Genomic DNA, 25085 nt, shown 5'->3' with positions numbered 1-25085 from the left:
TCCCCCAGGAGTCGGGGCGCTCTCCAATCAGACGCCTGGCCAATGCCAGCCCAGGCTGTTCAGGGTGGGCTCACAGCACAGCACATTCTCATCCCAGAGAAAGCAGCCCAGGCCTCTCCCCCCACGCCCACCCCCATCCCCACCAGACCCCATCTGCTAGAGTTCTGAAGCTCAGTCCTTCCTCCTGGCTGGGCACCTCAAGGAGAAGAAGGAGGGGCTCATGGATTGGCAGCTTCTCCTTTGGGGAATGTGCTTCTGTTAGTAAGTCAGGACCCCAGGACACAAATGACAGTTTCAGCCCCGTGGCCTGACGTAAGACCATAGACGCCAGCACGGAAGCTTCCAGCTTGGCGCTTCTTTGTGCTCCTGCCCTAAGTGCCTAAGTGCTGAGTCAGGTTCATAAAGGAATGAGGATGGGGTGCAGATAAGGGGGGGATGAACTCAGATGTGGGGATATTACAGTTTAGAGCCTGAAGAGGAAAAACCTGCGGACAAAGCCCTAGCCCAGAAAGAGGAGGAGGAGGAGGAAGAGCGCTTCCGGTGATGGCCCAGGAAGAGTTGTGTGGGAAGGGAAGTAACGGGGCAGCCTTGCACTGCGGCTTTTCAGACCGTCCAGAGGGCCCATGTGCATGTGTTTGCAATGCTTTGCCGAACTACACTGTTGTAAAATAAAATAAAATCCCAGAGGAATTAAATGAAAAAAAGACAACAATATATAGTCCTCAGTTTTTAATTTCTTTAAAGAGTTTATTTATTTATTTTTAGAGAGGAGGGTGGGAGGGAGAAAGAGAGGGAGAGAAACATTGATGTGTGAGAGAAACATCAGCTGGTTGCCTCCTGCACGCCCCCAGCTGGGGACCTGGCCCTCAACCCAGGCATGTGCCCTGACTGGGAATCGAACCAGCGTCCTTTCGGTTCATAAGTTGATGCTCAATCCATTGAGCCACATCAGCGAGAGCCAAGCCTCATTTCTATCAGTTGCCTAAAAAGTTTCTAAATGCAGCCCTGGCTGCTGTGGCTCAGTGGATTGAGCATCAGCCTGTGAACCAAGTGTCGCTGGTTCGATTCCCAGTCAGGGCACATTCTAGGTTGCGTGTCAGGTCCCCAGCTGGGCGTGCGTTAGAGGCAACCACAGTGATGTTTCTCTCCCTCTCTTTTTCCTTTCCCCTCTCTCTAAAAATAAATAAATAAACAAATAAATAAAATTGTTTTAAAAAATATAAAAAAAAACAAAAACTCACTCTCAATTTCTGTGCTTACTGCATCAAGGACCAGTAACAAAAGTTCACACACCAGCCTCAGCCACGGATGGCCCATGACCCAACCACCCTTGCATTGTAGAAACCAAGAGGTGTCATGTAAAGAAAAGTGGTGTCATGTAAGAAAAGGACCAAGAAAGTGGTTAAGTTTCACCAGAAACTCACTAGTGACTTTCAGGAGACAGTTTCGGAAAAGGGGTGCACAGAGGTGCCACGCTGAGGTCAGGGAAGGAAAAGCCGGTGGACTAGGGCGAACTAATACTCAGCCAGTCAGAACAGTCTCCGCCCCTCCTCCTCCCCTCTCCCCAGTGGGAAATGTTGGCGAGGAAGGTGAGAAATAGCAGAACTAGCAGGGTCATTGCTTCAAATGAAAGGTTTTCAAAACAGAGGAAACCTGAGCGTGTTTAAAGGAAGAGAGGAAGAAACTAGTAAAGGGGGAAAGCTTGAGGATGCGAGAAATCCTCCAAGTTTGGAGAGCAGGCGGATGGCCTCTGCCCGGCTCTGCCGTCTCATTGCCCGGCCTGTCCACCGGGCCAGCCTGGCTGGATGGCTGTCGTTTCCACAAAGGCACCGAGGTCTCTGTAGCCACACAACCGTCACCCATGCCCTTCCCTCTTGGAAAGCCCTTTTCTCCTTCAGGTCTCAGCCTGAATGAGTGGCTTTCTCCTCGGGGCCTTCCCCGATGCATCCCCAACCGAAACGGGCCTCCTTGATGGTCTTGTCTGTGGCAGCCTGTTCTTTCCCGTCATTGAACTTACACATTCCTCATTCTGTTTGTACGTGGGCTGGCTGAATGTCTGTCTTCCGTTCTAGAATGGAAGCTCCTGAGGCAGGGACGCTTTCAGTCCCTCCTCATTTCTCAAACCCTGAGCGCAGGGCCTCCCCCAGCGTACGTGTTCAGCCTAAAACATTTGCCGCATAAATGACCGTAGCTGCCATTTGCTGAGTGCTTGTCCGGTGCTAAGGACTTGGCCAACATTTTCTTTTTCATGCTTTGGACAATCCTATGAGATGGTTACTACTTTACAAATCAGGACACTGAGTTTCAGTCCTGCTAAGTGCTCCACCCAAAGTGGAAAGGCTTGTGAATGAAGGACCCCAGCTCTGTATCCAGTGGGGCACCTTCCCCAGGGGCCAGGGAGAGACTGGACATGGGGGTGAAGAACAAAGACACTCTACGTTTCTAAGTAGTCTGCTGCAATTTACCATCTAGTGTGTATAGAAGACTGTGCCAGACACACTAACAAAATGGGCAGGAAGAGCCGAGCTTCCTGAGCCATAGAAAGGTAGTACCATCTGGACCCTGTCCAAGGAGGAGGAAAGGGCCAGCTGAGGCGGGCGGTGTCCTGTTTAGTGAGAAGGGATTGCATGTCCACCTAAATCCCATTCAAGGAAGGCCCAAGTGTATTCAGCAGAAAGTCCTGACAAATCTGCCTAGGCAAATCTGAGTGCACACGGTCGTCTGCTCCAACTGGAGGCACAGTCGTGGGTTACTCTGGAGGAGGCGAAGGAAGCGGGGAGAGGAGAAAAGTGGGGGAGGCGGAGTGAACCTGTGAGGGGGCTGATGTGTGTGTGTGTGTTTCGTAGTAGGCCCCATCTCCTGACGTCCCAAATGTTCAGTAAAGTTATAAAAACCATAGAAACTCAAGGTGAGTGGCTGTGTGTGTGAGAGATTCTGATCAACACCATCAGATCAGGGACCACCCATGTGGATAGAGGGTGGGGGTGGGGGTGGTAGGAAGCCATGGAGTGAGCCAGGCCACAGAAGGAGACCACACCACGTTTGCGCAGATGCCTGAGGGGCAGGGTGGGGCATCTCATGGCCCCTGGGTTTCATTCTGATGACAACCATGCTGGTGGGTGAGAGCGGGGAGGTGCCCAGGCCTCAGGTCCGCTCTGAACTGGCCACCACTCCTCCTCTCTAGTTAGTCACGTGTGTACTTTCTCGTCCAGAGAAGAAAAAGTGAAGAGAAGCCAGGAACCATCCTGAGAGAGCAGCTCATGTATCTTACCTTCTTTCTTTTATTTTCTTTGTATATGTTTGCTTACAAAGCTGGGACTGGATTTTATACATGTATCTGCTTTGCTATCTTACTTGGCGTAATAGCATAAATATTCTTTCAAGTCAAAGTCACATCTCATATATGAGGATTTTCATGCCTTCTTGCAAAAACTGGAGTTGGTTTCAGTAATGGGAATTTTCACAAGAAAAAAAAAATTATTTTTAGTATATATCCTCTGAACCCACCTCATTTGATTTGATTCTTTGTTTCTTTTTCGTCCCATCTGCTACAACCCAGAAAGTCCTTTGAGTTTGAAGACTTACTGCAGTCTTCCTTGGAGAACAACGGGGCTGACTGGTACGCACAGACCAAGCTGGGGCTCGCACGCACTTTATCGGAGGAGAACGTCTACGAAGACATTCTAGGTAAGAGGCCAAAATTTCAGGATATGGGTATGAGTCAGTCTCTGCGCAAGGGGAAAAGAAGAAATGGGGCTGGGTGCTTGAAACACATACTCACATGCACTCAAAGACATACATGTACTCAAATGAAAGAGAGAGCCGGTAAGTGAGTGGAAGAGTGACCCACACTGGCTGCGTGAGAGGACACGGGGCTGCGGGGAGGGGACGGGCCACGATGCACAGGAGCCAGGGCGGCAGCGTGCTGTGCACTGGCGAGCTGGGGCCTCAACATCCGCTACTTACTAGCTGTTTGACATTGAGCGGGTGACTTAACATATCTGAACTTCAGTTCCGTCAGCTGTACACTCAGGATGGCGATAGCTACCTTACAGGGTTGTCTGAGGACTACAGAAAGTGGTATGTAAAACCCCTGACTTACAAAAGATGCTCAGTAAATTGTAGGAATTACTGGACGAAAGAAAGCTGAAGACCACCATATTCTTTCTGAAACTGTAGGAGCGTGGCAGTAAGAGGTCATTGAAATTCAGACTAAATTGAATGTCTGTACTGAAAAAGAAACTTGAGCCTAGCTCTGAAGGATTCTCTCAGATTCCAGAGTCGGGTTCAGAATCACAGTGTGTATGTACTTAAATTTGGTGAGCTAACTCAGCCATAAGAAAAGATAAAACACTGTACTGCCATTTGCGACAACGTGGATGGACCTTGAGACTACCACGCTAAGCGAAATAAGACAGACAGGAAAAGTGAAGACTCATATGGTTGTACTCGTATGTGGGATATAAAACCGAAAGCAACAAATGAACAAACAAAACAAAGAACGTACAGACGCAGACAACAGTAGGGTGGTTATCAGAGGGGCGGGGGTAGGGAAGTTATAAAGGATAAAGGGGTCAAGTGTACACGTCAGTACGGTGAGAGAAGGCGATTTGACTTTGGTGTTGGACACACGCCATAGACCGCTGATATATCACAGAGTTGTACACTGGAAGCCTGTATAATCTTTTTAACGGAGGTCACCCCAATAAATTTAATAGAAATTTAAAAACTAAATTAGGTGAGTTAAATTATCCTCAGGGAGGATCACAGTTTCAGTGAGGTGCACGCTCAGACCAGCACCCGTTTGTTAGGGGTAGGGCTGAGGGTGGGGGAAGACGTGAGCTCGTCAGAGGAAGAAACCCACGTGCGTCCATGTGGGAGGGGCAGGTAAGGCAGAGACACGCATATATACAGGGGTGCAATCAGTCCCAGGAAAGACTCCACAGTGGGGGGAACACGAGCCTGGAGAAGGGTGTATGCTCAGCTGAGCTCCTGGCATTGCACCGCAGGCTGTTTGAGTCGCTGCGTCCCTGCTGTGGAGGGGGCTCCTGCTGGAGCTGCAGGCTTCCCAAATCCAGCGCAGGTACAAGACCTGCACCCCCCTCAGCAGTGCGTATACCTGGCGGGGAAGCTCTCCCTCCCAAGGGACAGAAGACCCAGGGGAAACAACAGAGAGCATTTGCTGCTTCATGCAACCAGAACTGGCTTTTTCTTCCCTGTTCTTATCTCTCGAGTTAGCTCCATTCCCAGCAGGTTTCCCATGATCGGCTCCCTGGAGGGAGTCTGTATCCTGCAAATCCCAGCAGAAATCCTGGGGCTCGCTCCGGCTAGATCAGTTTAGGTCCCTTGTTCACCTTCAGAGCCCAGGAGTGCCATGCGGTGATTGGCTTAGACTGGGGGTGTGAGCTCTTCCTGGCTCTGGTCACTGAGGCAGGAACTCGGGAAACTTCAGTTGGCTCAAGTCCTGAAACCAGAGTGGAATTAATCTCACACGTCTAAGAACGGGAGACAGGGAGTTACTCCGTGACAATCGGGGTCTGTTACCAAGAGGAAAGATGAACAGATAGCAAGACATCAGACAGTTCACCAAGGAGAGGCTAGGGTGTTGGGCAGATCCGAGGAGGAAAGCTTCCTCAATGTTCCCAGTTCCTGACCCTTTGCCTTTGACCACAGACCCACCGATGAAGGAAAACCCGTATGAGGATGTTGAATTACATGGTCGCTGCCTGGGAAAGAAGTGTGTCTTGAATTTTCCTGGTTCTCCCACCTCTTCCATCTCTGACACATCCACCAAGGTATGAGCCCCCAGGGGCGTGTTGGGGGCCCCGGGGGCCCAACCCCAAGGCCTTGAGCAGCCTGGAGCTCTGGGCTACACTGGAATGCCAGACCACGCTCACTGCTGGGCTCCCAGCTGTGCACCTTAGCTGCCTGCCTGCCCCTCCTGCCTCCAGTGCTCCCTGGAGTCCCCTGCTCAGCAAAGCTTCCGGAAGTATCATTTTAGCTGCTTCTGCATCAGAAGCCTCTCCTGCTCCGTAAATAAGATAGTGCATAGCCATAGGACCATTAAGAACAGTGTCACAACCCTGGCTGGTGTAGCTCAGTGGATTGAGTGCTGGCCTGTGGACCAAAACATCATTGGTTCGATTCCCAATCAGGGCACATGCTGGGTTGCGGGCCAGGACCCCAGGTCGGGGCATGAGAGAGGCAACCAATTGCTGTTTCTCCTGCACATCATGTTTCTCTCTCTCTCTTTCTCCCTCCTTTCCCCTCTCTCTTAAAATGAATAAATAAAATTTTTTTTAAAAAGAATAATGTCATAAGACAAACTAAAATGTAAAACTGAAAAGCATGGTTCAGAAATAGTATTTTTATTTTATGCTACCATTTGTGGGGGGCGGTTAATGGAAGAATATACATATATGTCATCTCATATGTTTGTGGATATAACAGAAGATCTCTGTAAGGGTACCTAAGACTGTAGTAAGTGGGTACCTCTGTGGAGTTGTCTGAGTGTCTGAGGACCTGGAGGTCAGGGTAGAAGACTGACAGTTTTTACAGATAATCCTTTTGAACCTTCGGAATTATTGTTCTTATAGATAATATAACTATATTAATGGACATGATGATTTCATCTTATTGCTCATAGGACTGAATTCATATTCCTTACCATAACACTAAACCTCCTCCATAACTGACCCCTGGGCACCCATTACTAGCGCATTTCACACAGCTCCTGCATATAAGTGCACCACTCCGACGAGAACCTGCTGACTGCCCGTCTGATGTGATAGGCCCAAGACTGGTAAACTTTTTCTCTAAAGGGCCAGAGAGTGCATACACAATCTCTGCCCTGATACTCAGCACAGCCATTGTAGTGGAAAGCAGCCATGGACAATATGCAAATGAGTGAGTGCAGCTGTGTTTCAATAAAACGTTATGGGTTGACACTGAAATTTGAATTTTATATAACTTTCATGTGTCATACATATATTAGCCATTTAAAAACATAAAAACATAAAACCGTTCTTAGCTCCTGGCCTGTACAAAAGCAGGTGGTGGGCCAGATGTGGCCCCCAGATGGTAATTCGCCCACCGCTGTGCTGGGTCATCCCTCCCTCTGCCCTTGGCTCTTACCTGAGTCTTTATCCCCATCCTTTAAGGTCTGCTCAGTCGTGCCTCCTTCAGGAAGCCACCAGGCCACCCCAGGCCCTGGGACGTCTTCCCCTCGGCCTGCCTGTGGCACTCAGTGGGCTAAAGCATCCATTTCACACCAAGTTGTCTGTACTACCTTATGCTACCGCTTACTTCAATGATTTGAAGTCTGATTTAAGTCTTGTAACATATCTTAAAAACATCTTCCCAACTACATTGTAAACTCCTCAAGATCAGTAAGTATACTGTTCCTTTGTGTCTCCCATAAATAGAATTATGTAACATGTAGGTGTTGAACAAATCATAAAGGAAGGCCAAATCCAGCCTGCAAGTGTCAGTTGAAATCCCATTGCAAGACTCTGTTTCCAGCCTAAGGAAAAGCAGCCACCTTCCTCTCCAGATTCCGCATGAGGGCGGCCTTCGCTGGCAGGCGGGGGTGTGGGGTCTGCACATATGCTCAGTGGTCACAAAGGGGATCTTTGAGCCACCAGGCTTCCTGGAGAAAGTTGGAAGTGGAATCTGCCATGAAGGGTGGGTCTTCCAGACCCAAAGCAATTGCTACAGTGCTTGCAAAAACCTGTTAACTTCTGCCCTGGCTGCTGTGGCTCAGTGGATTGAGCATCAGCCTGCAAGCCAAGTGTCACTGGTTCGATTCCCAGTCAGGGCACATAACTAGGTTGTACATCAGGTCCCCAGTTGGGGGCACGAGTGAGAGGCAACCACACAGTGAAAAAAAAAAAAAAAAAAAACAGTTAACTTCTGTTTTCCCTTCCTACAGAAAGGCATGGCATCATGGATAATCCATGGCCACCATGAAATGTGTTTTGTTTTCATTGGAATATGGACATCGTCAGCCTTTAGGAAATCCTTAGGAAAGGCTGTCACCTCGGGTCTGCTCCCTTCATGTCCTACCCAGCTCTGCCCCACCCTCCACTTCTCATGGAGAGTGACCTACCCAGCCTCCTAGGGACAAGGAACATGCCTATGCAAAGCAGTTCTGCACTCAGAGCAGGCACTGCTCCCTAAGACCAGAAAAGAAAGGCCTAGCTCTTCCCTTCCCCTTCCTGCCAGGCTAGAAAAACCCTAGGACCTCCGTCCCAAAAATCGCAAAACAAGAGGGCAGCCCGGAAGCTCAGAAGTAGCTCCCCTGCCGGAGGAGAAGCCCGCTGCCCAAGGCACATGTCTGACTGCCACGGAGACTTGCAGGCTGCTGTGGGCTCCATGTCCACGCGCCTTCCTCTCCTCTCCCACATCTGGGTGTCTGGTCTGTGCCCCCATTCTGGGACAGCTGCAGACTTCTCTACTTCCTCCATGTAGCTCCTTGAATATTCATGCCACATCTGGGCTACAGCTGCCGCGTTCCCTCTGTGGCGACCCCCTCTACCAGCCCCAGAAAGTTCCTGAATGATATTTCATCATTTTATTAAAATGTCATTACATTACATTACATTGGGATTTTCACCGAATTAGTTGGTCCCAGTAGAAAGGGAAGGGTCCTTCAGACAGACTTGCCCTAGAAAGGAGCAGATGTGCAGCCAAGGGCAGATGCTAACCCTCACACACAGGGCAAGGTCCAGAGAAGGGGCATGTTCCTTTCTTGCTCTGTGTGACCCACCACCCCACACCTCCAACATACAGTGAATGTTGTAGGAACTGATGCCTACAAGAAGGGAAATTTGGGCTAATATGAGGTATCCTTTTTTATGTCATGACCCCTAAGGGAAAAGTGTATCACTAACTAGCATTCTCTGGTTGCCTGGGTAACCCCCCCTCCTCCCACCCACCTCCCACCAACAGATCATACATCAATCACCCAGCCGTAGCTACGGGGAGGCAGCATCTGGTCCATGTGCAGGTTCTAGAGCCTGACTTCCTGCATCAGAACCTGCCTGGGCCTTCTTGGTAGCCGGGTGACTTCAGGAGAATGGTCTCATCTCTGTGTGTTCCTTTTTTCATTGGGGAAACAGTAGTAATAATAACAGCACGCTCCTCTTCAGGGTCCTAGGAAGATTAATCAAATTAGTATTGGTAAACCACTTCGATTAATGCCTGCACCACATGTACTGTTTATGCGTGCTAAGTACATAGAGGAACACTTTTCAGTATATGGTCTTTTAAAATAATACATTCCCATTGTAAACAATGTTTAAATACTGGAACGTGTAATTACGAAAACAAAACTCATCTCTAAAGGAAACTTTTGTTTTTTCTTATGCTTACTTATATTTTCTTCTTTCTAGAATAGATTGTTATTGTGTGTGTGTGTGTCTGCTTGTGTGTTTTATGGGTCTTTAAAAAAATCGCGTGTAATCCCAACTCCCAGAGATAACCACTGTTAGCACTTTGGTTTATTTCCTTCCAGGCCGTTTCACACTGTGTGCGCGTGTGTGAGTGTGCGTGAGTGTGTGTGTACTGCGTAAGTAGTTTGCTGCTCTTTTATATATGTTTATTATGAATATATTTCCCCATGTCATTAATTTCTCTTAAAAAACAATTTGTATTGCCTGAATGACAGCCCATTATTTTAACGTAATATCAGCTCCCTCCGGGAAGGCATCCAGCTTCTTTGCAGCCCAGCCCCCTCCACCCCACCAAGATGCCCCTGGCCAGGGCTCATCACACTTGGTCTCTTGAAATAACTCAAGAGAGGGCTCTTGTCTGCTTGCCCTTTTGGACACTCTAGCTCTTTTTTTTTTTTTAGGTTCTTTGTGAATCTAAAGTCTGTAAAATTAAGGAGACTCTGTAGGCCTCTCCCACAGAGCAAGTCCCTGCATAGAGACAGTGGGGCTGGCCATGTCATTATCAGGGCATGTTGGTGTGAGACGCTTTGATCAAAACCGGGAATCTTCTCTGGACCACAATCATCCTCAGGGTCCTATAGTGATTTCCCTTTTAGTCTCTAGTTCGAGCATGGCAAACTACTTCTGTTCACCTGGTTTTGTGAATAAAGTTTTATTGAAACCCGACCACACTGGCTTGTTGACATCTTGTCTGTGGCTGCTCTTGCACTAAAATGGCAGAGTTGAGTAGTTGTGGACAGAGACAGTATGGCCCACAAAGCCTAAAATATTTACTGTCTGGCCTTTAAGAAAAAGCTTGCTGACCCCCTGCCAAGTCCAAGATTTATACCCTCACTTTCCAAGGCCTTCCACAGACGGTTGGATGTCTTTACAAGAAGACTCTCTGTCGTATTTGCTCTTCCTCACCTCTGCCTATTCTCGAATCCTGCTACCTACTTGATGATGTTCTCTCCGTGGCCCACCAGGTCCTCTTTTTATCGGTTTAGAAGCTACTGAAATTCTGCCCCTTCATGAAAGCTCTCTGGCCATTGGGGGCCTATTTGGGGTGCTCTGGGGCACACCAGGGTCCCTTCCTCCAGCAGTGTGACCACAGGGAAGCGCAGTGCATGCCCAACCTCCACCGTGTCTCTTACACCCTTCAGAAAACTCTGTGCCATGGTTTGATTCCTTTCTGTTTCCTCTCTTCGAAGACCTTTCCGTACGTCCAGTGTTCTCTGAACAAACACCGCACCATCTAAATCTCTTAATGAAAACAGATACCTGCTTTTTGCCAGCAATTTGATAGGCGATTCCAATGCAGTGAAAGAACTGGGGCCCTTCCTTTGGATTTCATGGCTGATGGAATTTGGTCTTTAAGAAGGCTCATTATTATTTCTTCTTCTTTTGCTGGTTTAATTATTAAGATGCCCACACTGAGCAAACCGGGCGGCCTCTGGCTTGACTCAGAACTTGCGGCGCTAAGCCATTGACAGCTCCCTGCGGACTCACGGTGACACAGGGCGGCAGGCCACCTACGGAGGCGAGGGGCCTTTACTCCTGGCCAACTTAGAGAGGAAAGGGCCTGAGGTTATTGTTGCGCCCTCCTTGGAGCTAAACAAGAGTGGAGAGATCAATGGAATGAGAAAAGCCTACTGTGTGACAGTTTTAAGATGTGATAGGTATTGATGAGCACTTAGTAGCACAGCCAAATTCATTGTCCCCAGGAACCTCTAGACCAGCTCCCCTTCTCCAGCTCGCGGTTTCCATCCCTGGTGCCACCAGTGACTCCCAGTCAATCCCTTTTGTATTTATTTATCTTTCTTTTTTTTCCCTCACAGCAGTTATTGTCCAAACCTGCTTTTTTCCGGCAAAATTCAGAGAGGAGGAACTTCAAACTGCTGGACTCTAGGAAGCTGAGTCGGGATGGAACGGGGTCCCCTTCCAAAATCAGCCCCCCCTCCACCCCCAGCAGCCCCGACGACACTTTCTTTAACCTTGGAGACCCGCCGAATGGCAGGAAGAAGAGAAAGATACCCAAGGTAAGGCCTGCAACAAGCTTCACGTTGAGCTAAGCCCTCCCGCTTCCCTGTCAACCAAGGCTGCAGACACCATCACTGGGCCCGCTTCTACCTGCTCCATCGTGGGCCAGGGGACCGTGGTGGAACCAGCAGGATGGCTCGTCTTGTGGCCACATCGCCATCCTTCTCCCGGCCTTAACTACTCTTCTGATCCCACACAGCGTTGCCAGTGCCCAGCCTCCAAAGGCCACTCCTCCCTCCTTCGTGGCCTCGGGCAGGAGCGCTCCACCCACTCTGCTCTGGGTCAGACCATGCCAGCGCCTGCCATGGGCAGCACCATGTGGAGCCTGGCCTCTGAAGCAGCACTTATCAAAAACACACCTTTCCCGGCTCTTTTTTTTTTCTTCTTCAAGATTGTATTTATTTATTTTTAGAGGGGAAGGGAGGGAGAAAAAGAAGGAGAGAAACATTGATGTGAGAGAGAAGCATCGACCAGTTGCCTCTTGTAAGCACCCTGACCAGGACTGAACCTATAACCCAGGCACGTGCCCTGACTGGGAATCGAACCAGTAACCTTTCCCTTTGCGGGATGATGCCCAGCTCCATGAGCCATGCTGGTCAGGGCATTTTTTGTTTGTTTGTTTTTTGGTTTTTTTTAGAGAGGCGAGGAGGGAGAGAGAGAGAGAGAGAGAAACATTGATGTGCGAGAGAAACATCAATCAGTTGCTTCTTGCACACCCCCAACTGGGGATCTGGCCCACAACCCAGGCATGTGCCCTAACTGGGAATTGAACCTGCGACCTTTCGGTCCACAGGCAGGTGCTCAGTCCACTGAGCCACACCAGCCAGGGCCAGGGTGTTTTTTTTAAATAAAAAGGAACAAAGACTTATTGACTGAAGTATATGTAGCTTCCACTTATTCCATGACTGGATGTAGAGTGAGACAGCCTTCTCTGGCACATGGCTACACCACCCACGGAACACCCCTGATAGTCTTGTGTGGTTGTTACAAATGCATCTCGGTCCTCCCTGTTAGCCTGTGAACTCCCTGAGAACAGCTGCCTGTCCCCTATCCCTTTTCCTCCCCTAATAGGTGCTTTGTATTCACAATTCACCAATATTTACTGAATCCCTACTGTATGCCAGGCACCGTTTCCCCCCACACATGTGCTGTTACAGCATAAACATAAGTCCCCACCCACAGGGAGCTCCCTTCTCTGTTCATTGTGTTTGAGGAGGTGGAAGCGTGGTAACCACCTCCTGGCTGGCGTCTTTCTAGTTATTTTTGGATGTTTAGGGGGGAGATTTTGAATGGGTTTAAAATTTCCCTCCTCTCCAAAAAACAATTTGACCTAGCAATTCATTTGTTTATTTATTGTACAGTATTCCCTCACTTATCGCGGATATTACGTTCCAGACCCCCCTGCGAAGTAGGAACCTTACATTTATTCTACACTCTTAAACCTACGTAACTTTAACAACATACGTATACAGGACCGCAAAATCCCGCGATATAGCGAAAAATCCGCGATAAACAATTAAATATAATATTTTTAAAATCCTGCGATACAGTGAGGGCGCGATGAGTGAATCACGATATAGCGAGGGACTCCTGTACTTACAATTTTTAAATTGTGGTAAAACACACGTAACATAAAACTTGTCGTGTGGACCATTAAGGGTGTCATTCACACTGCTCTGCAACCGCCACGAGCATCCATCCCCACAACTTGTCATCGCCCCAAATGGAAACTCGGAACCCACTGAATGCTAACTCCCCGTTCCCCCTCCTCCGGCCACCACCATTCTACTTTCTGGCGCCATGAACTTGCCTATGCTCAGTGCCTTGTATAAGTGGACTCATACTACATCGGTCCTTTTGTGTTCAGCTTTTATTCATGTTAGACTCTTAAGTGAGAGTTTTCTTCCTTTCTGGGCTGAACGATACATTCCGTTGTGTGTGCGTACCACGGTTTGTTCATTCCCGCTCCCATCAGTGGGCCGGAGGGAAATCGTCCCTCGCTGCCCTCCGCCCTGGCCCTCCGTCGTCCTGGAAGGGCATGGGCAGGGAAGGGACCCCAGCTGCACGTGCGGAGGAGGCGGCTAACTCTGGCATTTCTTCTCTTGGGGTCTGGCAGCTGGTGGCACGGATCAATGCCATTTATGAGGCGCGGAGGGGAAAGAAACGGGTGAAGAGGTTGTCCCAGTCAACAGAGAGCAACTCAGGAAAAGGTAGGAGCCCGCCCGCACCATCCCTCCCCCCGTGAGGTTCTGGAAACAGCTTCTTCCTCAAAGTAGAGTGTTGCTGCTTTGCGCTGGCTCACCAAGGAGAACAAGCTGGTGCTTCATAAATGTCTCCAGTGTCCCCAGGATGGTCTAGCAGGCAGGAGCTCAGCTCGGTGGCATGTCCTCAGGTCCTCTCTCCCTATCCGTCCATCCAGTGAGCCCAGAGCAGCATGCTCTGACCTCACCATGGGAGCGATCTGCTCTGCTCAGCATGCGTAAAAGGGGCCAGTATCTTGTGCTGTATGATTTGATAAAGGTACCATCTGATCTAGGGCCAAATTAATTGGGAAATACATTTAGTTAGATATGGTTTGTCCGTTACATTTAAATAGACAAAAAGAAAACAGCCCTTCTGAACTAGAAATCTTGGTTTAGTGCTACCATGATAAAAAGTTCCTGCATCAGAAAAACTCACATTTGCTCCCTCCTTCCTTCCTTCCTTCCTTCCTTCTTTCCTTCTTTTTTTGCCTAGTGACAGATGAGAACAGTGAGTCTGACAGTGACACCGAGGAGAAGCTGAAAGGTAAGATCAGTGGCTGTGCAGAGCACATGCAGATGCCTGGAAGCTACAAGAACAGCCCGAATGGCTTCATGGGCGGGACGGGACAGTGTCCTTGCAAAAGCTTCTCTGCAAGGCATGACTGTGAATGTCTCAAGGGACAGGGGGGTGCACAGGATGCTCAGGGGCGGGTCTGTCCTCAGCGTGATGAGAATGAGCCTGTCCCACTCCAGAGATCCAGGGCGACTACCCTGGCAGGGAGCCACTCTTCCCATGGATTTCCTCAATGTCACAGCCTTCGACTCCAGACACCTGAGAAAACATCCGTATGATCTGTAGGACTTCACTTAAGATCTCAGGGCCTCTAGTTCCTCATGTGTCATATGAAGTCATTGAAATTATTGCTCCTTATGGGTCAAAATTTGGTGATTTAGGTCAGGCTTTAGTGAGTTTTCTGCGATTTCTCAGACCCAGGTGGAGGCCAGAGAAAGCCGTAGGCCGGGCCTGCTGGGTGAGGTGATGAGCCCCGCCCGGCTGCTCCCGGCCCGCCTCTCGGACGCAGAATGGGGGCCGGAGAAGGCAGGTGGGGGCTCTGGAGTTGGTCAGGCCTCTGCCAGTTGCGTCACGCAGGGTGTTTACAAAGCTCCCAGCTCCACAAGCTTTATTGTTTGGTCCTGTCAACATCCCACAGTCGGAAAGGTGAGGAAAATGAGTGAGGGGAGGAAGCAGGGCCCCCACCTCGTCTGACAGGGGACACCAGCAGTACCCCACGCCCTGCCCCAAGTCCAGGCAGCAAATCCGTGGTGGAGCAGAGGCCTCACATTCCAAGTGGCTGCACCCCATCAGCCCGGCGGCCCGGCAAAGGTGGCTCCTCCCAGGATGTTGGCAAGGATCCCAAAGCAAGAGTTTACTAATTTGTTAAATGTGGGAACACTTTGAGGATTAGAAGTACTTGAGCTGGGAATTATATAACCTGTTGCAACTCTGCGATTGCACAGTGGGGAACGGGGCGTTTTCAAGCAAGCGCGCTCTCTCTCCCCCCGCCCCCCATTTGTCCCTGTCTCCTGTCACGCCCCCTGGCCCCCCAGCTCACAGCCAGCGCCTGGTCAATGTGAAGTCCCGCCTGAAGCAGGCTCCAAGATACCCGTCGCTTGACCGAGAGCTCATCGAGTACCAGGAGCGGCAGCTCTTCGAGTACTTTGTGGTAGTGTCACTGCACAAGAAGCAGGCCGGGGCCGCCTACGTGCCAGAGGTCACCCAGCAGTTCCCTCTGAAGGTACGACGTGGGCCTGCCGGGATACTACCGGACAGGGGCCCTGGCCCTAAGCGGGTCTGCCTGGCGTGGCTGGTAGTTTGTGGGTTCTTGACTTCATGCAGGAAAGATTTCACAACACAAGTCCCGGTGACTATGCGGGGACACTTATTAAAACTGGAGACAGTGAACCAGGGAAGGGCCTAGCATAAAAGAAGCAACAGGAGGGTCCAGGCTGAGCCGCCTTAACTCACTGGGAAGTCAGAGAAAAGGGGGCCTTAGGAACAGGGGCAGGGGGTCAGCCTGGGACGAGCTGCCACTGCCTGCTGCTCCCCTGGTTGCAAGTCTCATGGGGACCCTTAGAGTTTAGGAGACATGTGCCTGTGAGGGAAGAAGTGAGGGAATAAGAGAGTAAAGGTAATGGCGCAGGCTGCTCCCCAGAGGGAGAGCACGTGCCGAGTCCTTTGTCTTGAGTTTTTCTCTCTTTCTTACAGGCGGGAATCTTAGGGGCAGTCTCAGGGGAGGGTTGAGCAGACTATTCACCAGTCCTCCGGGTGTGTCCTTTCAGGGCTGTGGCCTCCACTGATTGGTTGTTAGTCACTGCAGCCGGTCCTGGTGTCACCCACCTGGCTTTGCTGCTTTCCTGGGCCTGGAGCTGACATACAACTGAGGCCTGGATGTTCTGTCCAGGGAGGTGACCTTCTGTCTCTGGCTGTAAATTGCTCAGCCAGTGTGCTCAGCTGTCTGCCTCAGTGTCCCTGTTGCACTTGTCCTGGCTCACTGGCCTGTCTGTGGCATTCTTGCCAACCCTTGTTGGGACTCACGGATCCAGGGAGCTGTGGGAGTCTGAGGGTTGCGTAGTGTTTAGAATGTCAAAAATGGGTCTTAATCAGGGTGTATCAAATGAAGACACTCCTGCTGGAGAATTTGGGCAGGTCCAGGAGGTGAGATTCGAGGACCCAGAGTATGGTCAGAAATACAGACCGGATTCCTGTGCTGACCGGACCATCCTCCTTGTCCCCCCACTCCCCACCTCCTTACCAACCATATGCCCCAACCTGTTCTGCAGGCCTGTCTCCTTTCAAGCCGCAGAGCTCTCCCTGAGGGGCGTCACATCTGTGTGCATGCTACACCGCCGTGTGTGCACCTCTGTATGTGCAGACACACAGGAATCCCGTTGTCCTCTAACAGGGCTCATGGTTGTGTGGTAGGGCTTCACCCTTCATTAAGTTGTGGCACCTAAAATGAAATGGCACTGAATCAAGCCCCAGAAGGCTTGGCCAATAACATGTAAATTACTCTTAGGCTTTGACAGCAGAATTAAAGAGTCTCTACCACATTCTAATTCATTTCAACCAGAATTTACCGAGACCCTATTACATTCAACCTGCTTTCTACTTGGCCCCGGGGGTTTCAAAGATGAGCAAAGTGTGTTTTCTGTCCTCAAGGAACCTGCGCTCTGATAGGAGGGCACAAAACAAGCGTACGAAGACTCGGCAGGTAGCAAGGGACAGGCCCACGGCGGAGGGGTTCGGAGAGTAACTGGGGTGGGGAGCTCACGTCCTGGCCCCCCGACAGCCTCCCTTTGCCATCACCGCCCACGTGTCTTCTGAGGCGTAGGTCCCAGCTGTCCCTCCCCTCTTGTCCTGGGCCAGCCTTCCTTCTGTCCTGCCCAGAGTGGTTCCGCAGAGCAACCAGGTCCTGTCCTTGGAGGTTAGGATGGAAACTACACATAAATGAAGTGAACCAGAGTCACTAGCCCTCCAAACTGGGGCATGGTCACCTTCACCCAGCTCGCCTCTAGGGATGATCCGGTGAAAACCCCCATGCTGTGGACATGCCTAGGTTTGGCCGGAGGGTGGGGGGGGGGGACGGGACTAGGCGGGGAGCGGCCCCTGGGTGAGAGAGGCAGCTGGTTATGCTCACACTGACACACAGGATAACTGAGAACCACACAGAGTGAGTGCCAAGGCAGGAAGGACTGTCCTGTCACCATGTCTCCTCCCCTCGGGCCGAGCTCAGTGTTGTGCACAGGGCAGCACTTAATCAGTGTTCTAGGGTTAAAGGAATTAATTCGTGAATTAGTTAATTAGCTAATCACTGTAACTTCGGAATGCTAGTTTCCGACCGGGAATCTTCAGACTCTGAGATGTCCACATGAAAACTGATGTTGAGTGGAAAATTACACCGTTGCTGTTGAAAAAGGGACTAATCAGTGAATGTATAAAGAAAGAGGTCATCTATAATCCTATTCCACAGAGACCAACACTTAGCGTTTTGCTCTATTTTCTTCCAGTCTTTTCTCATACTACCATTTTCTTGCAAAACTGGGATAATACAGGGAGGGGCAAAAGTAGGTTTACAGTTTTTATAAGGAAAATAATACAAAAATTAATAAATAATAACAAGAATAAACTCTGTGTTTTGAGTATTCATAACTATAAACCTACTTTGGCCCACCCTGTACATTGTATCATTTTTGTATCATATTTTGTGACTACTTTATAAACCTCTCATATTTATAAACATATTTAATACAAATTCTAAATCATCATTTTTTGAATTCTGTCATGCTCCGTCCTGTGGGTGTGCCCGAATCTAGTTAACCGCTTCCTTCTGCTAGAGATATATCTTGCTGTCATGTTTCTTTAGATGTATTTTTTTTAAATATTTTATTTATTTTTCGAGAGAGGGTAAGGGAGGAAGAAACATCAATGTGTGGTTGCTTCTTGCATACCCCCAGCTGGGGACCTGGCCCGCAACCCAGGCATGTGCCCTGACTGGGAATCGAACTGGTGACCCTTTGGTTCACAGGACAGCATTCAATCCACTGAGCCACACCAGCCAGGGCTAGATGTATTTTTGATGTTACAGTGATCATTCCATAGATTCATTTTGCATGCCAGGCTGTTTTGTATCTTCTGCCTTTGTTCACTCACTCTATCAGAAGGACCTTTTCCTCTTTCTTTCTCCTTCTCTTTTTTAACTTTTTTCCATGAATTTTATGCCCCACACCTATATGCACCCTAATTAAGGTGTATATTTCATATTTGCATGCTAGGAGTCATTGTCCTGTTCCATAAAATGCTATCACGCAGTTCTCTTTATGACCGTTCACGGAGACTAGGATGTTTTCCAGCCACCTAGGGGCTGTATCTGTGAGAGGGTTCGTGCTGCTCCCCATAAATGCGCTCGTGTGCATGTAAGAACACGTATGTGCATGCATGGCTTGATAACTCATGTTGATGACAGCATAGGTAGGCACAGTTGTGCACACACATAGTTATGTGTATCATGCATGTTATCTGGGGGTGGCTACATCCAAACGGTAAGGGGCCGCGCTGAAAGTGCTGGGACCACGTCCCTACAAGGCCACTCTCCAGTCCTCTGATGCCACTTCCACTGTGGGGAAGAGTCATCATTTCTTCCTTTTCCATTCTTTCTAGTTTGGGGTCTAACTCTGTGGCGAGTAATTGCCCCCTGTCTACCAACAAATACCAGCTGGGGTTTGTGTCTCTGCAAGATTGTCCAAGGGGAGTCAAAGCTGCTGCTTTGGCAATAGTCTGAGCTAGTGAGTTATCACCTTAAAGATTGTTCCAGGGCCAGAGGGAATCTTCCGGGTCAGGGACGGAAGAGAAAATGATTCTACTGAAAAGAAACAGTGACTGTTGATTCTGAAAACGAAAACCTAAAAGGCACTTCATGACTGCCTTTAAATCTGTGACATAGAAACTGTGTTTCATTCATTGATAGTTGTCTGAACCATTAGTTTTGGCAGCAGCTGCAATTACATTTGATCTGGCCCGAAGGGAATCATGCTAGAGGTGGGTTTGAAGCTGAAAACCCTCAGCCCAGAACTCTGTTCCTTTGGATGCTCTCTTCGGAGACCTCCTCTCTGACCTTTGGTGGCCTTGAGAAGGCTGGCAGTCCGAAGGACGCTGGCCTGCAGACTTCAGACATTGTCTACAAGGCCGGTGTAAGGGAAGCCAGTGGCAAGCTATGAGAAACTGATGGAAATACTATAAAAAGAATTTAGGTTATATATTACAATTTCCTAACTTCAGAAATTCAGACTGCACGCACTTCAAATACCTGGTATTTCATATTACTAAAGGTAACTTTAGCATAATTTAACTGTTTATAAAGGAAATTTTACAAGTAGAAACCTCTCAACAATAGCAAAAACATAAAAAGCCAACAATCCTTCCCAACCTTTTAAAAGTACCAATTTAGCCCTGGCCGGTGTAGCTCAGTTAGTTGGAGCAATGTCTTGTCACCAAAAGGTTGTGGGTTAGATCCCTGGTGCAGATACAGCCGCGTGCCATGCCCAGTCCAGACACGTACGATCCCAGGTCCGGGCGCTGATCCCTGGTCTGGGTGCTGACCCCTGGTCTGGGAGCATGTGGAACGCAACCAGTCAATGCTTCTCTCTCACATTGATGTTTCTCGCTCTCCCTTCCTCTCTCTCTCAAAGCAATGAAAAATATATATATCCTCAAATGAGGACAATAAATAAATAAAAGTAACCAATTCATAAGCAAAGTATGCTAATTGTAAGTCATTCTTTTTTGTTTCCCAAAATTATACCTAGAGCAGCTTTTTTAAATTGTAGCAATGAAACACGTAACGTGAAATTTGCTCTTTCAACATTTCCAAGGGTACGGGTCAGTATTGTCAGCCGCCCGCATGGTGTTATGCAACAGATCCCCAGGGCGGGGCGCTCTGTAAAAGCACAGATTCCTTTTCCTGCACAAAATGAGCAAACTCGTGGCTTTAAATACAATCTGTAAGTCAGACATTATTTGTTGTGTTTTTAAATAAGATGATACCCAGTCTATGCTGTCAGATAAATCAGAGAAAGACAGACAAATCAGAGATTAAGATAATTTTTATTCCTAGCCTGATTCCATGCTCCTTATGTGATGGTGACTAGATAACTTAACATCTCAGAGCTGCTTAATTCCTTCTCTCTAAAAGAACAACGTCAGCCCTGACTGGTGTAGTTCAGTGGATTGAGCGCTGGCCTGCAAACCAAAGGGCCACCGGTTCAATTCCCAGTCAGGGCACATGCTGGGTTGCAGGCCAGGTCCCCAGTTGGGGGCATGCAAGACATAACCACACATTGGTGTTTCTCTCTCTCTTTCTTACTCCCTTCCCCTCTCTCTAAAAATAAGTAGATAAAATCTTTAAAAATAAATACATACAGACAACGTCAGGCTGGATGATGTCTAGTTTCCTTCTAGTTCTGACATCCAAGGACTCTCTGAAATGAGTTGAATGTCACTGTATGATATAATGCTACTGATAGACTCACTCAGAAGTGTTGTACAACTGCTTTGCAGGACGGGCAGCTTTGCCTGGGCCCGGGGCTTTGAAGACCTGATTTGAGGCTCAGCCTTGCAGATTCATGAGTCTCCTATTTGGAAGGCATTGCTATGACAGTTTTTCCTTATGGATTAAAATAGTTTCATTCCAGAATGTTAGGCATAGAAAACATTTCTCCAAAGCACACCTTTTTTGTTCTGACTTCCTCTATAAGACCGTATTTGGAGCTGCCCTGGGGGGAAAAATGCCTCAGCAGCCTGAGCTGGAAACCCTTCCAAGGGAGAAGGTCAAGGTGATGGTCACGGCTGTGGGAAGGTGGGAGATGTAGTCTCGCCACACCCCTGCCTCACTCTCCCATGCTGGGGCTCATTCTCCAACCTTCTCTCGCCCTTCCGCCGGCAGCTGGAAAGGTCTTTCAAGTTCATGAGAGAGGCGGAGGACCAGCTGAAGGCTATCCCCCAGTTCTGTTTCCCCGATGCCAAGGACTGGACTCCCGTTCAGCAGTTTACCAGGTATGTGCTGGCGTCTCCCCTCCCCACCCGCAAAGACCAAGGCGAGCACTAGAGATGGCGTAATACATGGCAGACCCCCTAAGTCAGGCCTATCAGCAAATACTCCTGACGGGCCCAGGCTCGGAGACTCCCCCCGACCCCAGTGTTTTTAAAAGTTTCCTGAAGATATGAGAAACCTTGCTAAGTATGCAGATCCCCAGGCCTCCAGCTCAGCCTGAACCTTTATTTACTTCATAAGCCTTTGTGAAGGGCAGCAAGCTAATTCTTGGCCTCGGAAAAGTTAAAGAAACATTGACCATCACTCATCCTTGTCCAGATCTACTGAAACATTCCTTCAGTAGCCCCTCCAGCTGTTACTTGGATTGTGATAAGTTCATAGTTCTGCTTTAGTCGTGTAGTTAGATACGGTATTTTTATTATCAGATGTTCAGCAATTGACCAAACTTGGTAGGTTGCATATCCTAAATGTTTGAGGGATGCCATGTTCCTCAAAACTGGCCCAGCAGTCTTTAAAGACAGCCCACGCCTCGGGGTGTCTCTGGACAGATGATCCCCTTGGAATGCCGCACCCAGAGGCCGTTTCAAGAAGGGCACCGAAGTGTCCCACTCGTCAGCTGCTCCCTCACTGAGTCGTGTCCCTGGGTCAGGGGATGTGACCTCACCCTCAAGTTCATGGAAGGCAGTAGCCACAACTGATGATCAATAAATGACCATGTTCGAAAAAAAAGTAAAAAAATAAAAATAAATGACCATGTTTTGTGTCCTGGGATGACTCGGGTGAAATAATTGTATGAGAGCTACACATGAAAAAAAAATCCTCGTTTTCTCTCGGGACACAGTGACACTTCATCTCTCTGTCCCTGACTTGGGCTCCAAAGCCAGAGGTAACCCGAGTGCCAGCAGAGAGATGGACAGGCAGGACAGGGAGCCGCCCTTCCGGACAGCCAGCCTCCTTCAGAATGTTCGAGTTGCTCACTGTGTTGTGTCTTTGTGTTGCTTTGCTTTGCAATATGCTTTTGTTTTCCCCATCACAGCGAAACATTTTCATTTGTCTTAACTGGAGAGGACGGCGCCCGAAGGTTCGGTTACTGCCGAAGACTGCTGGTCAGTATATTTGCTTCCCAGGCAGCCACGCAGAGCCAGTGCTGGCTTCCCGAGGTTTCGCCACGAGCCATGAGAGGGGACGGGGGTGGCAGGTTACCCAGGGTAGATAAGGCCACGGAGGAAGAGTGGGGGTCACCTGCATCTCACTGATAGACCAGGATGATGTCTCCGTGTCCTTTGGAAAGAAAATACTTTCTCCAGTGTTTTCCCCACGAAACACCGTCTCTTCTTAAACCAAATGTCCTTCCTAATAAAAGATGCTGAACAGACCTGGGTAGCTTAGAGAGGACATTCATAATGGAGGCTAAGGGCAGGAGAAGGTCGGTTTTATTGTTCATGACTCAAATAATTCGGTGGAGTGTCTCCTTTAGAACAATCACCTTTAAAAGTCAGAAACTTTTCCAAGGAGCTGAGTGTGCTGAAACACTTGAAAACTTGTCTTTTGAGTCCCATTCTTTTGAAAATCTTCAGTAGTGAGAAATCATTTTCCACTAAGAATGATTTTAGTCTTAGTAATAGACTAATATGATTTAGAGTCAAGAATAAATGCATGGCACATAATAACTGTTCAGTAAATATGTGTTGAATTAATTAGTGAATAAAAAGTATGGATAATACTTGAAAAAGTTAAGTGGGGTCATAATTTTTGTTGATAAAATTAATTTAAAGCATGGAGATTGATTTTCTCTTTGGTTTGAAAATTAGCTTACAAGTCAGTTTCCAAAAAGGACTTTCAAAAATGATCTCTCCTTTGGCATTATCATTATAATAAACATATAGTCCCAAGGTAACTCCTTAAAAAGGAACTGCAGTGATTTGGGTAAACAAATTATGCCTCTTTATGGTTCCCTAGGTCATATTGAACACCTACTGTGTGCATGACACCCTTGATTTGATTCCTTCAGGAGGGTAAAACTCTATATACTGTGTGACCAGAAGTGCTTCCCTCCTATAGAACAGGGTATTGATAACTGCTCACCACTCCGGCTCGGCCCGAGGTACGGTGTGTGGTAACATCTGATGCACAGAAACACTCAGGCTCTTCTCTGCACTGAGGCCTGTAACACTGAGGATTTCCTGTGTTTCTCTCCAAAAAGCCTGGTGGCAAAGGGAAGCGTCTTCCTGAAGTTTACTGCATTGTGAGCCGCCTGGGATGCTTCAGCCTCTTTTCAAAGGTGAGGATTTGGGCCTCAGAGGAGGGAGGCAGGGCCCAGGAGGACACGGGAAGCACCCCAACTTCCAGTACTTTTATAATCTAATTCTCCACTGTGTTCCTTCCCACTTCCCCCTCCTCCCCGATGGCCGCCTTTATTTTTTTATCATTGGGACAGGAAATAGCAGAGGGTGAAGGTCAGGGCTCTGAAACTGGGGAAGGGGAGAGAAGCAAAGTAATTGTGACTGAGGTTGGGGGAGGCAGAGGATCCCCCCAGGATATTCCATATGTTTTACTTTTCTTCTTCTAAGCATTGTCTTTTGTCAGATTAGCTTTTGCTGGACAAAACAAAGAACACTAGGATGGGTGGGTGGGTGAATGGATGGATGGATATCTATGTATCTATGTGTTGTGCATGTGTGAGATTTATTATTGTAATAGTGCTCTAAGTCTATTGAAATCTTAATATAATTTGGTCCTCTTTGGGGGAAAACAAGCCAATATATCAAGATACAGGAATTGCCATATTGAGTTGGCCCATCCACCCCAGTGTTTTGTATTGGTGTATAAGAGATCATTATTATCTTCAAAAAATCAGCTATAATCCAACATTTGTTTCCTATATTAACCAGACATGAATATCTAAAGCATAAATTTATTTAAAACCCTTCTTGAGCATATATTTCAGTCTGTGCTTTCTTTCGGAGGATTCAGTCTTCCATCTGCTGTCCGTGGATGTAAGCAGCACTTCCTAAAAGCATTTACAAACAAAAGTCCACCTCCTGCCCACCCTCCGCCCGAACTCAGAGGAAGCCTGAGTCAGACTGATCTAGTGGGACCTCTTGTCATGCTAGAACTTGTACCTCCATGCCAGTCTGTTTGAAATAATTAGTAGTAACAATGTAATCTGAGACGTGGTCTTCCCTCCACGCCGCTGGTGGTAATCATTCTACAGTGAGGTTGGTCATTTCCAAGTCCTAGCACAGGTATGCATTGCTGCTCATGCAAGCCTTCTCCGGGGGTTTGTTTAAAGGTGGAGCTGAGGCTGTAGGTCTCAGTCTTTGTCGTTGCGAGAAAGCTTAGGGAAGCTGGGAGTAAAAGAGCTCACGTGGTAGCCTGGCTTCCGGTGGCCGCTGTGTAATTCATAGGGACCTCGTTGCTATGTCCTGTGCACGGGGTGCGGAGCGAGTAAACGTGCCAACGTGCTGGTGTGGTGCACAGTCCTGGGATTTCATGTCAGTTTGGTGACGGGGGACATTTAAAGAGCGTACTGTCATGACTTGCCAAAGACCACACAGCAAACACTCAGGACAGAACCAGAAACAGAGCTTTGGCAACCGATTCCTAGAACTCAAGCTATTTTCAGGTGAGGGATAAGGATGACTGAAAGGGCAAACGTTCCTTTGATACAGAAAGGAATCGTGTGTAAGAAGCAGCACCCTCAGAACCTCTGAAGCAAGGTGTTCTATTGAATAGCGTCGCAGTGATGCCGTGTGCCAAACCTC

General features: G+C 48.5%; 1 protein-coding gene across 1 annotated transcript in view; it reads left to right on the top strand.

Annotated features, from left to right (window-relative positions):
* The window catches only part of DENND2A (DENN domain containing 2A), an 89873-nt gene that overhangs the window by 39707 nt on the left and 25081 nt on the right, over nucleotides 1-25085 (top strand). Inside the window, exons 4-12 of the mRNA XM_090287588.1 lie at nucleotides 3560-3687; nucleotides 5674-5795; nucleotides 11270-11470; nucleotides 13588-13681; nucleotides 14208-14258; nucleotides 15323-15510; nucleotides 21214-21323; nucleotides 22358-22427; nucleotides 23525-23602. Of these exons, the coding sequence (XP_090143714.1) occupies nucleotides 3560-3687; nucleotides 5674-5795; nucleotides 11270-11470; nucleotides 13588-13681; nucleotides 14208-14258; nucleotides 15323-15510; nucleotides 21214-21323; nucleotides 22358-22427; nucleotides 23525-23602 (1042 nt within the window). The remainder of the gene's footprint in view (nucleotides 1-3559; nucleotides 3688-5673; nucleotides 5796-11269; nucleotides 11471-13587; nucleotides 13682-14207; nucleotides 14259-15322; nucleotides 15511-21213; nucleotides 21324-22357; nucleotides 22428-23524; nucleotides 23603-25085) is intronic.

The sequence above is a fragment of the Furipterus horrens genome, unplaced genomic scaffold (assembly GCF_987537825.1).
Source record: "Furipterus horrens unplaced genomic scaffold, mFurHor1.1.pri manual_scaffold_9, whole genome shotgun sequence".
In the NCBI taxonomy this organism is placed as follows: domain Eukaryota; kingdom Metazoa; phylum Chordata; class Mammalia; order Chiroptera; family Furipteridae; genus Furipterus; species Furipterus horrens.
Note: the sequence above shows the minus strand (reverse complement) of the source record. Positions and strands in the feature narration are given on the sequence as shown.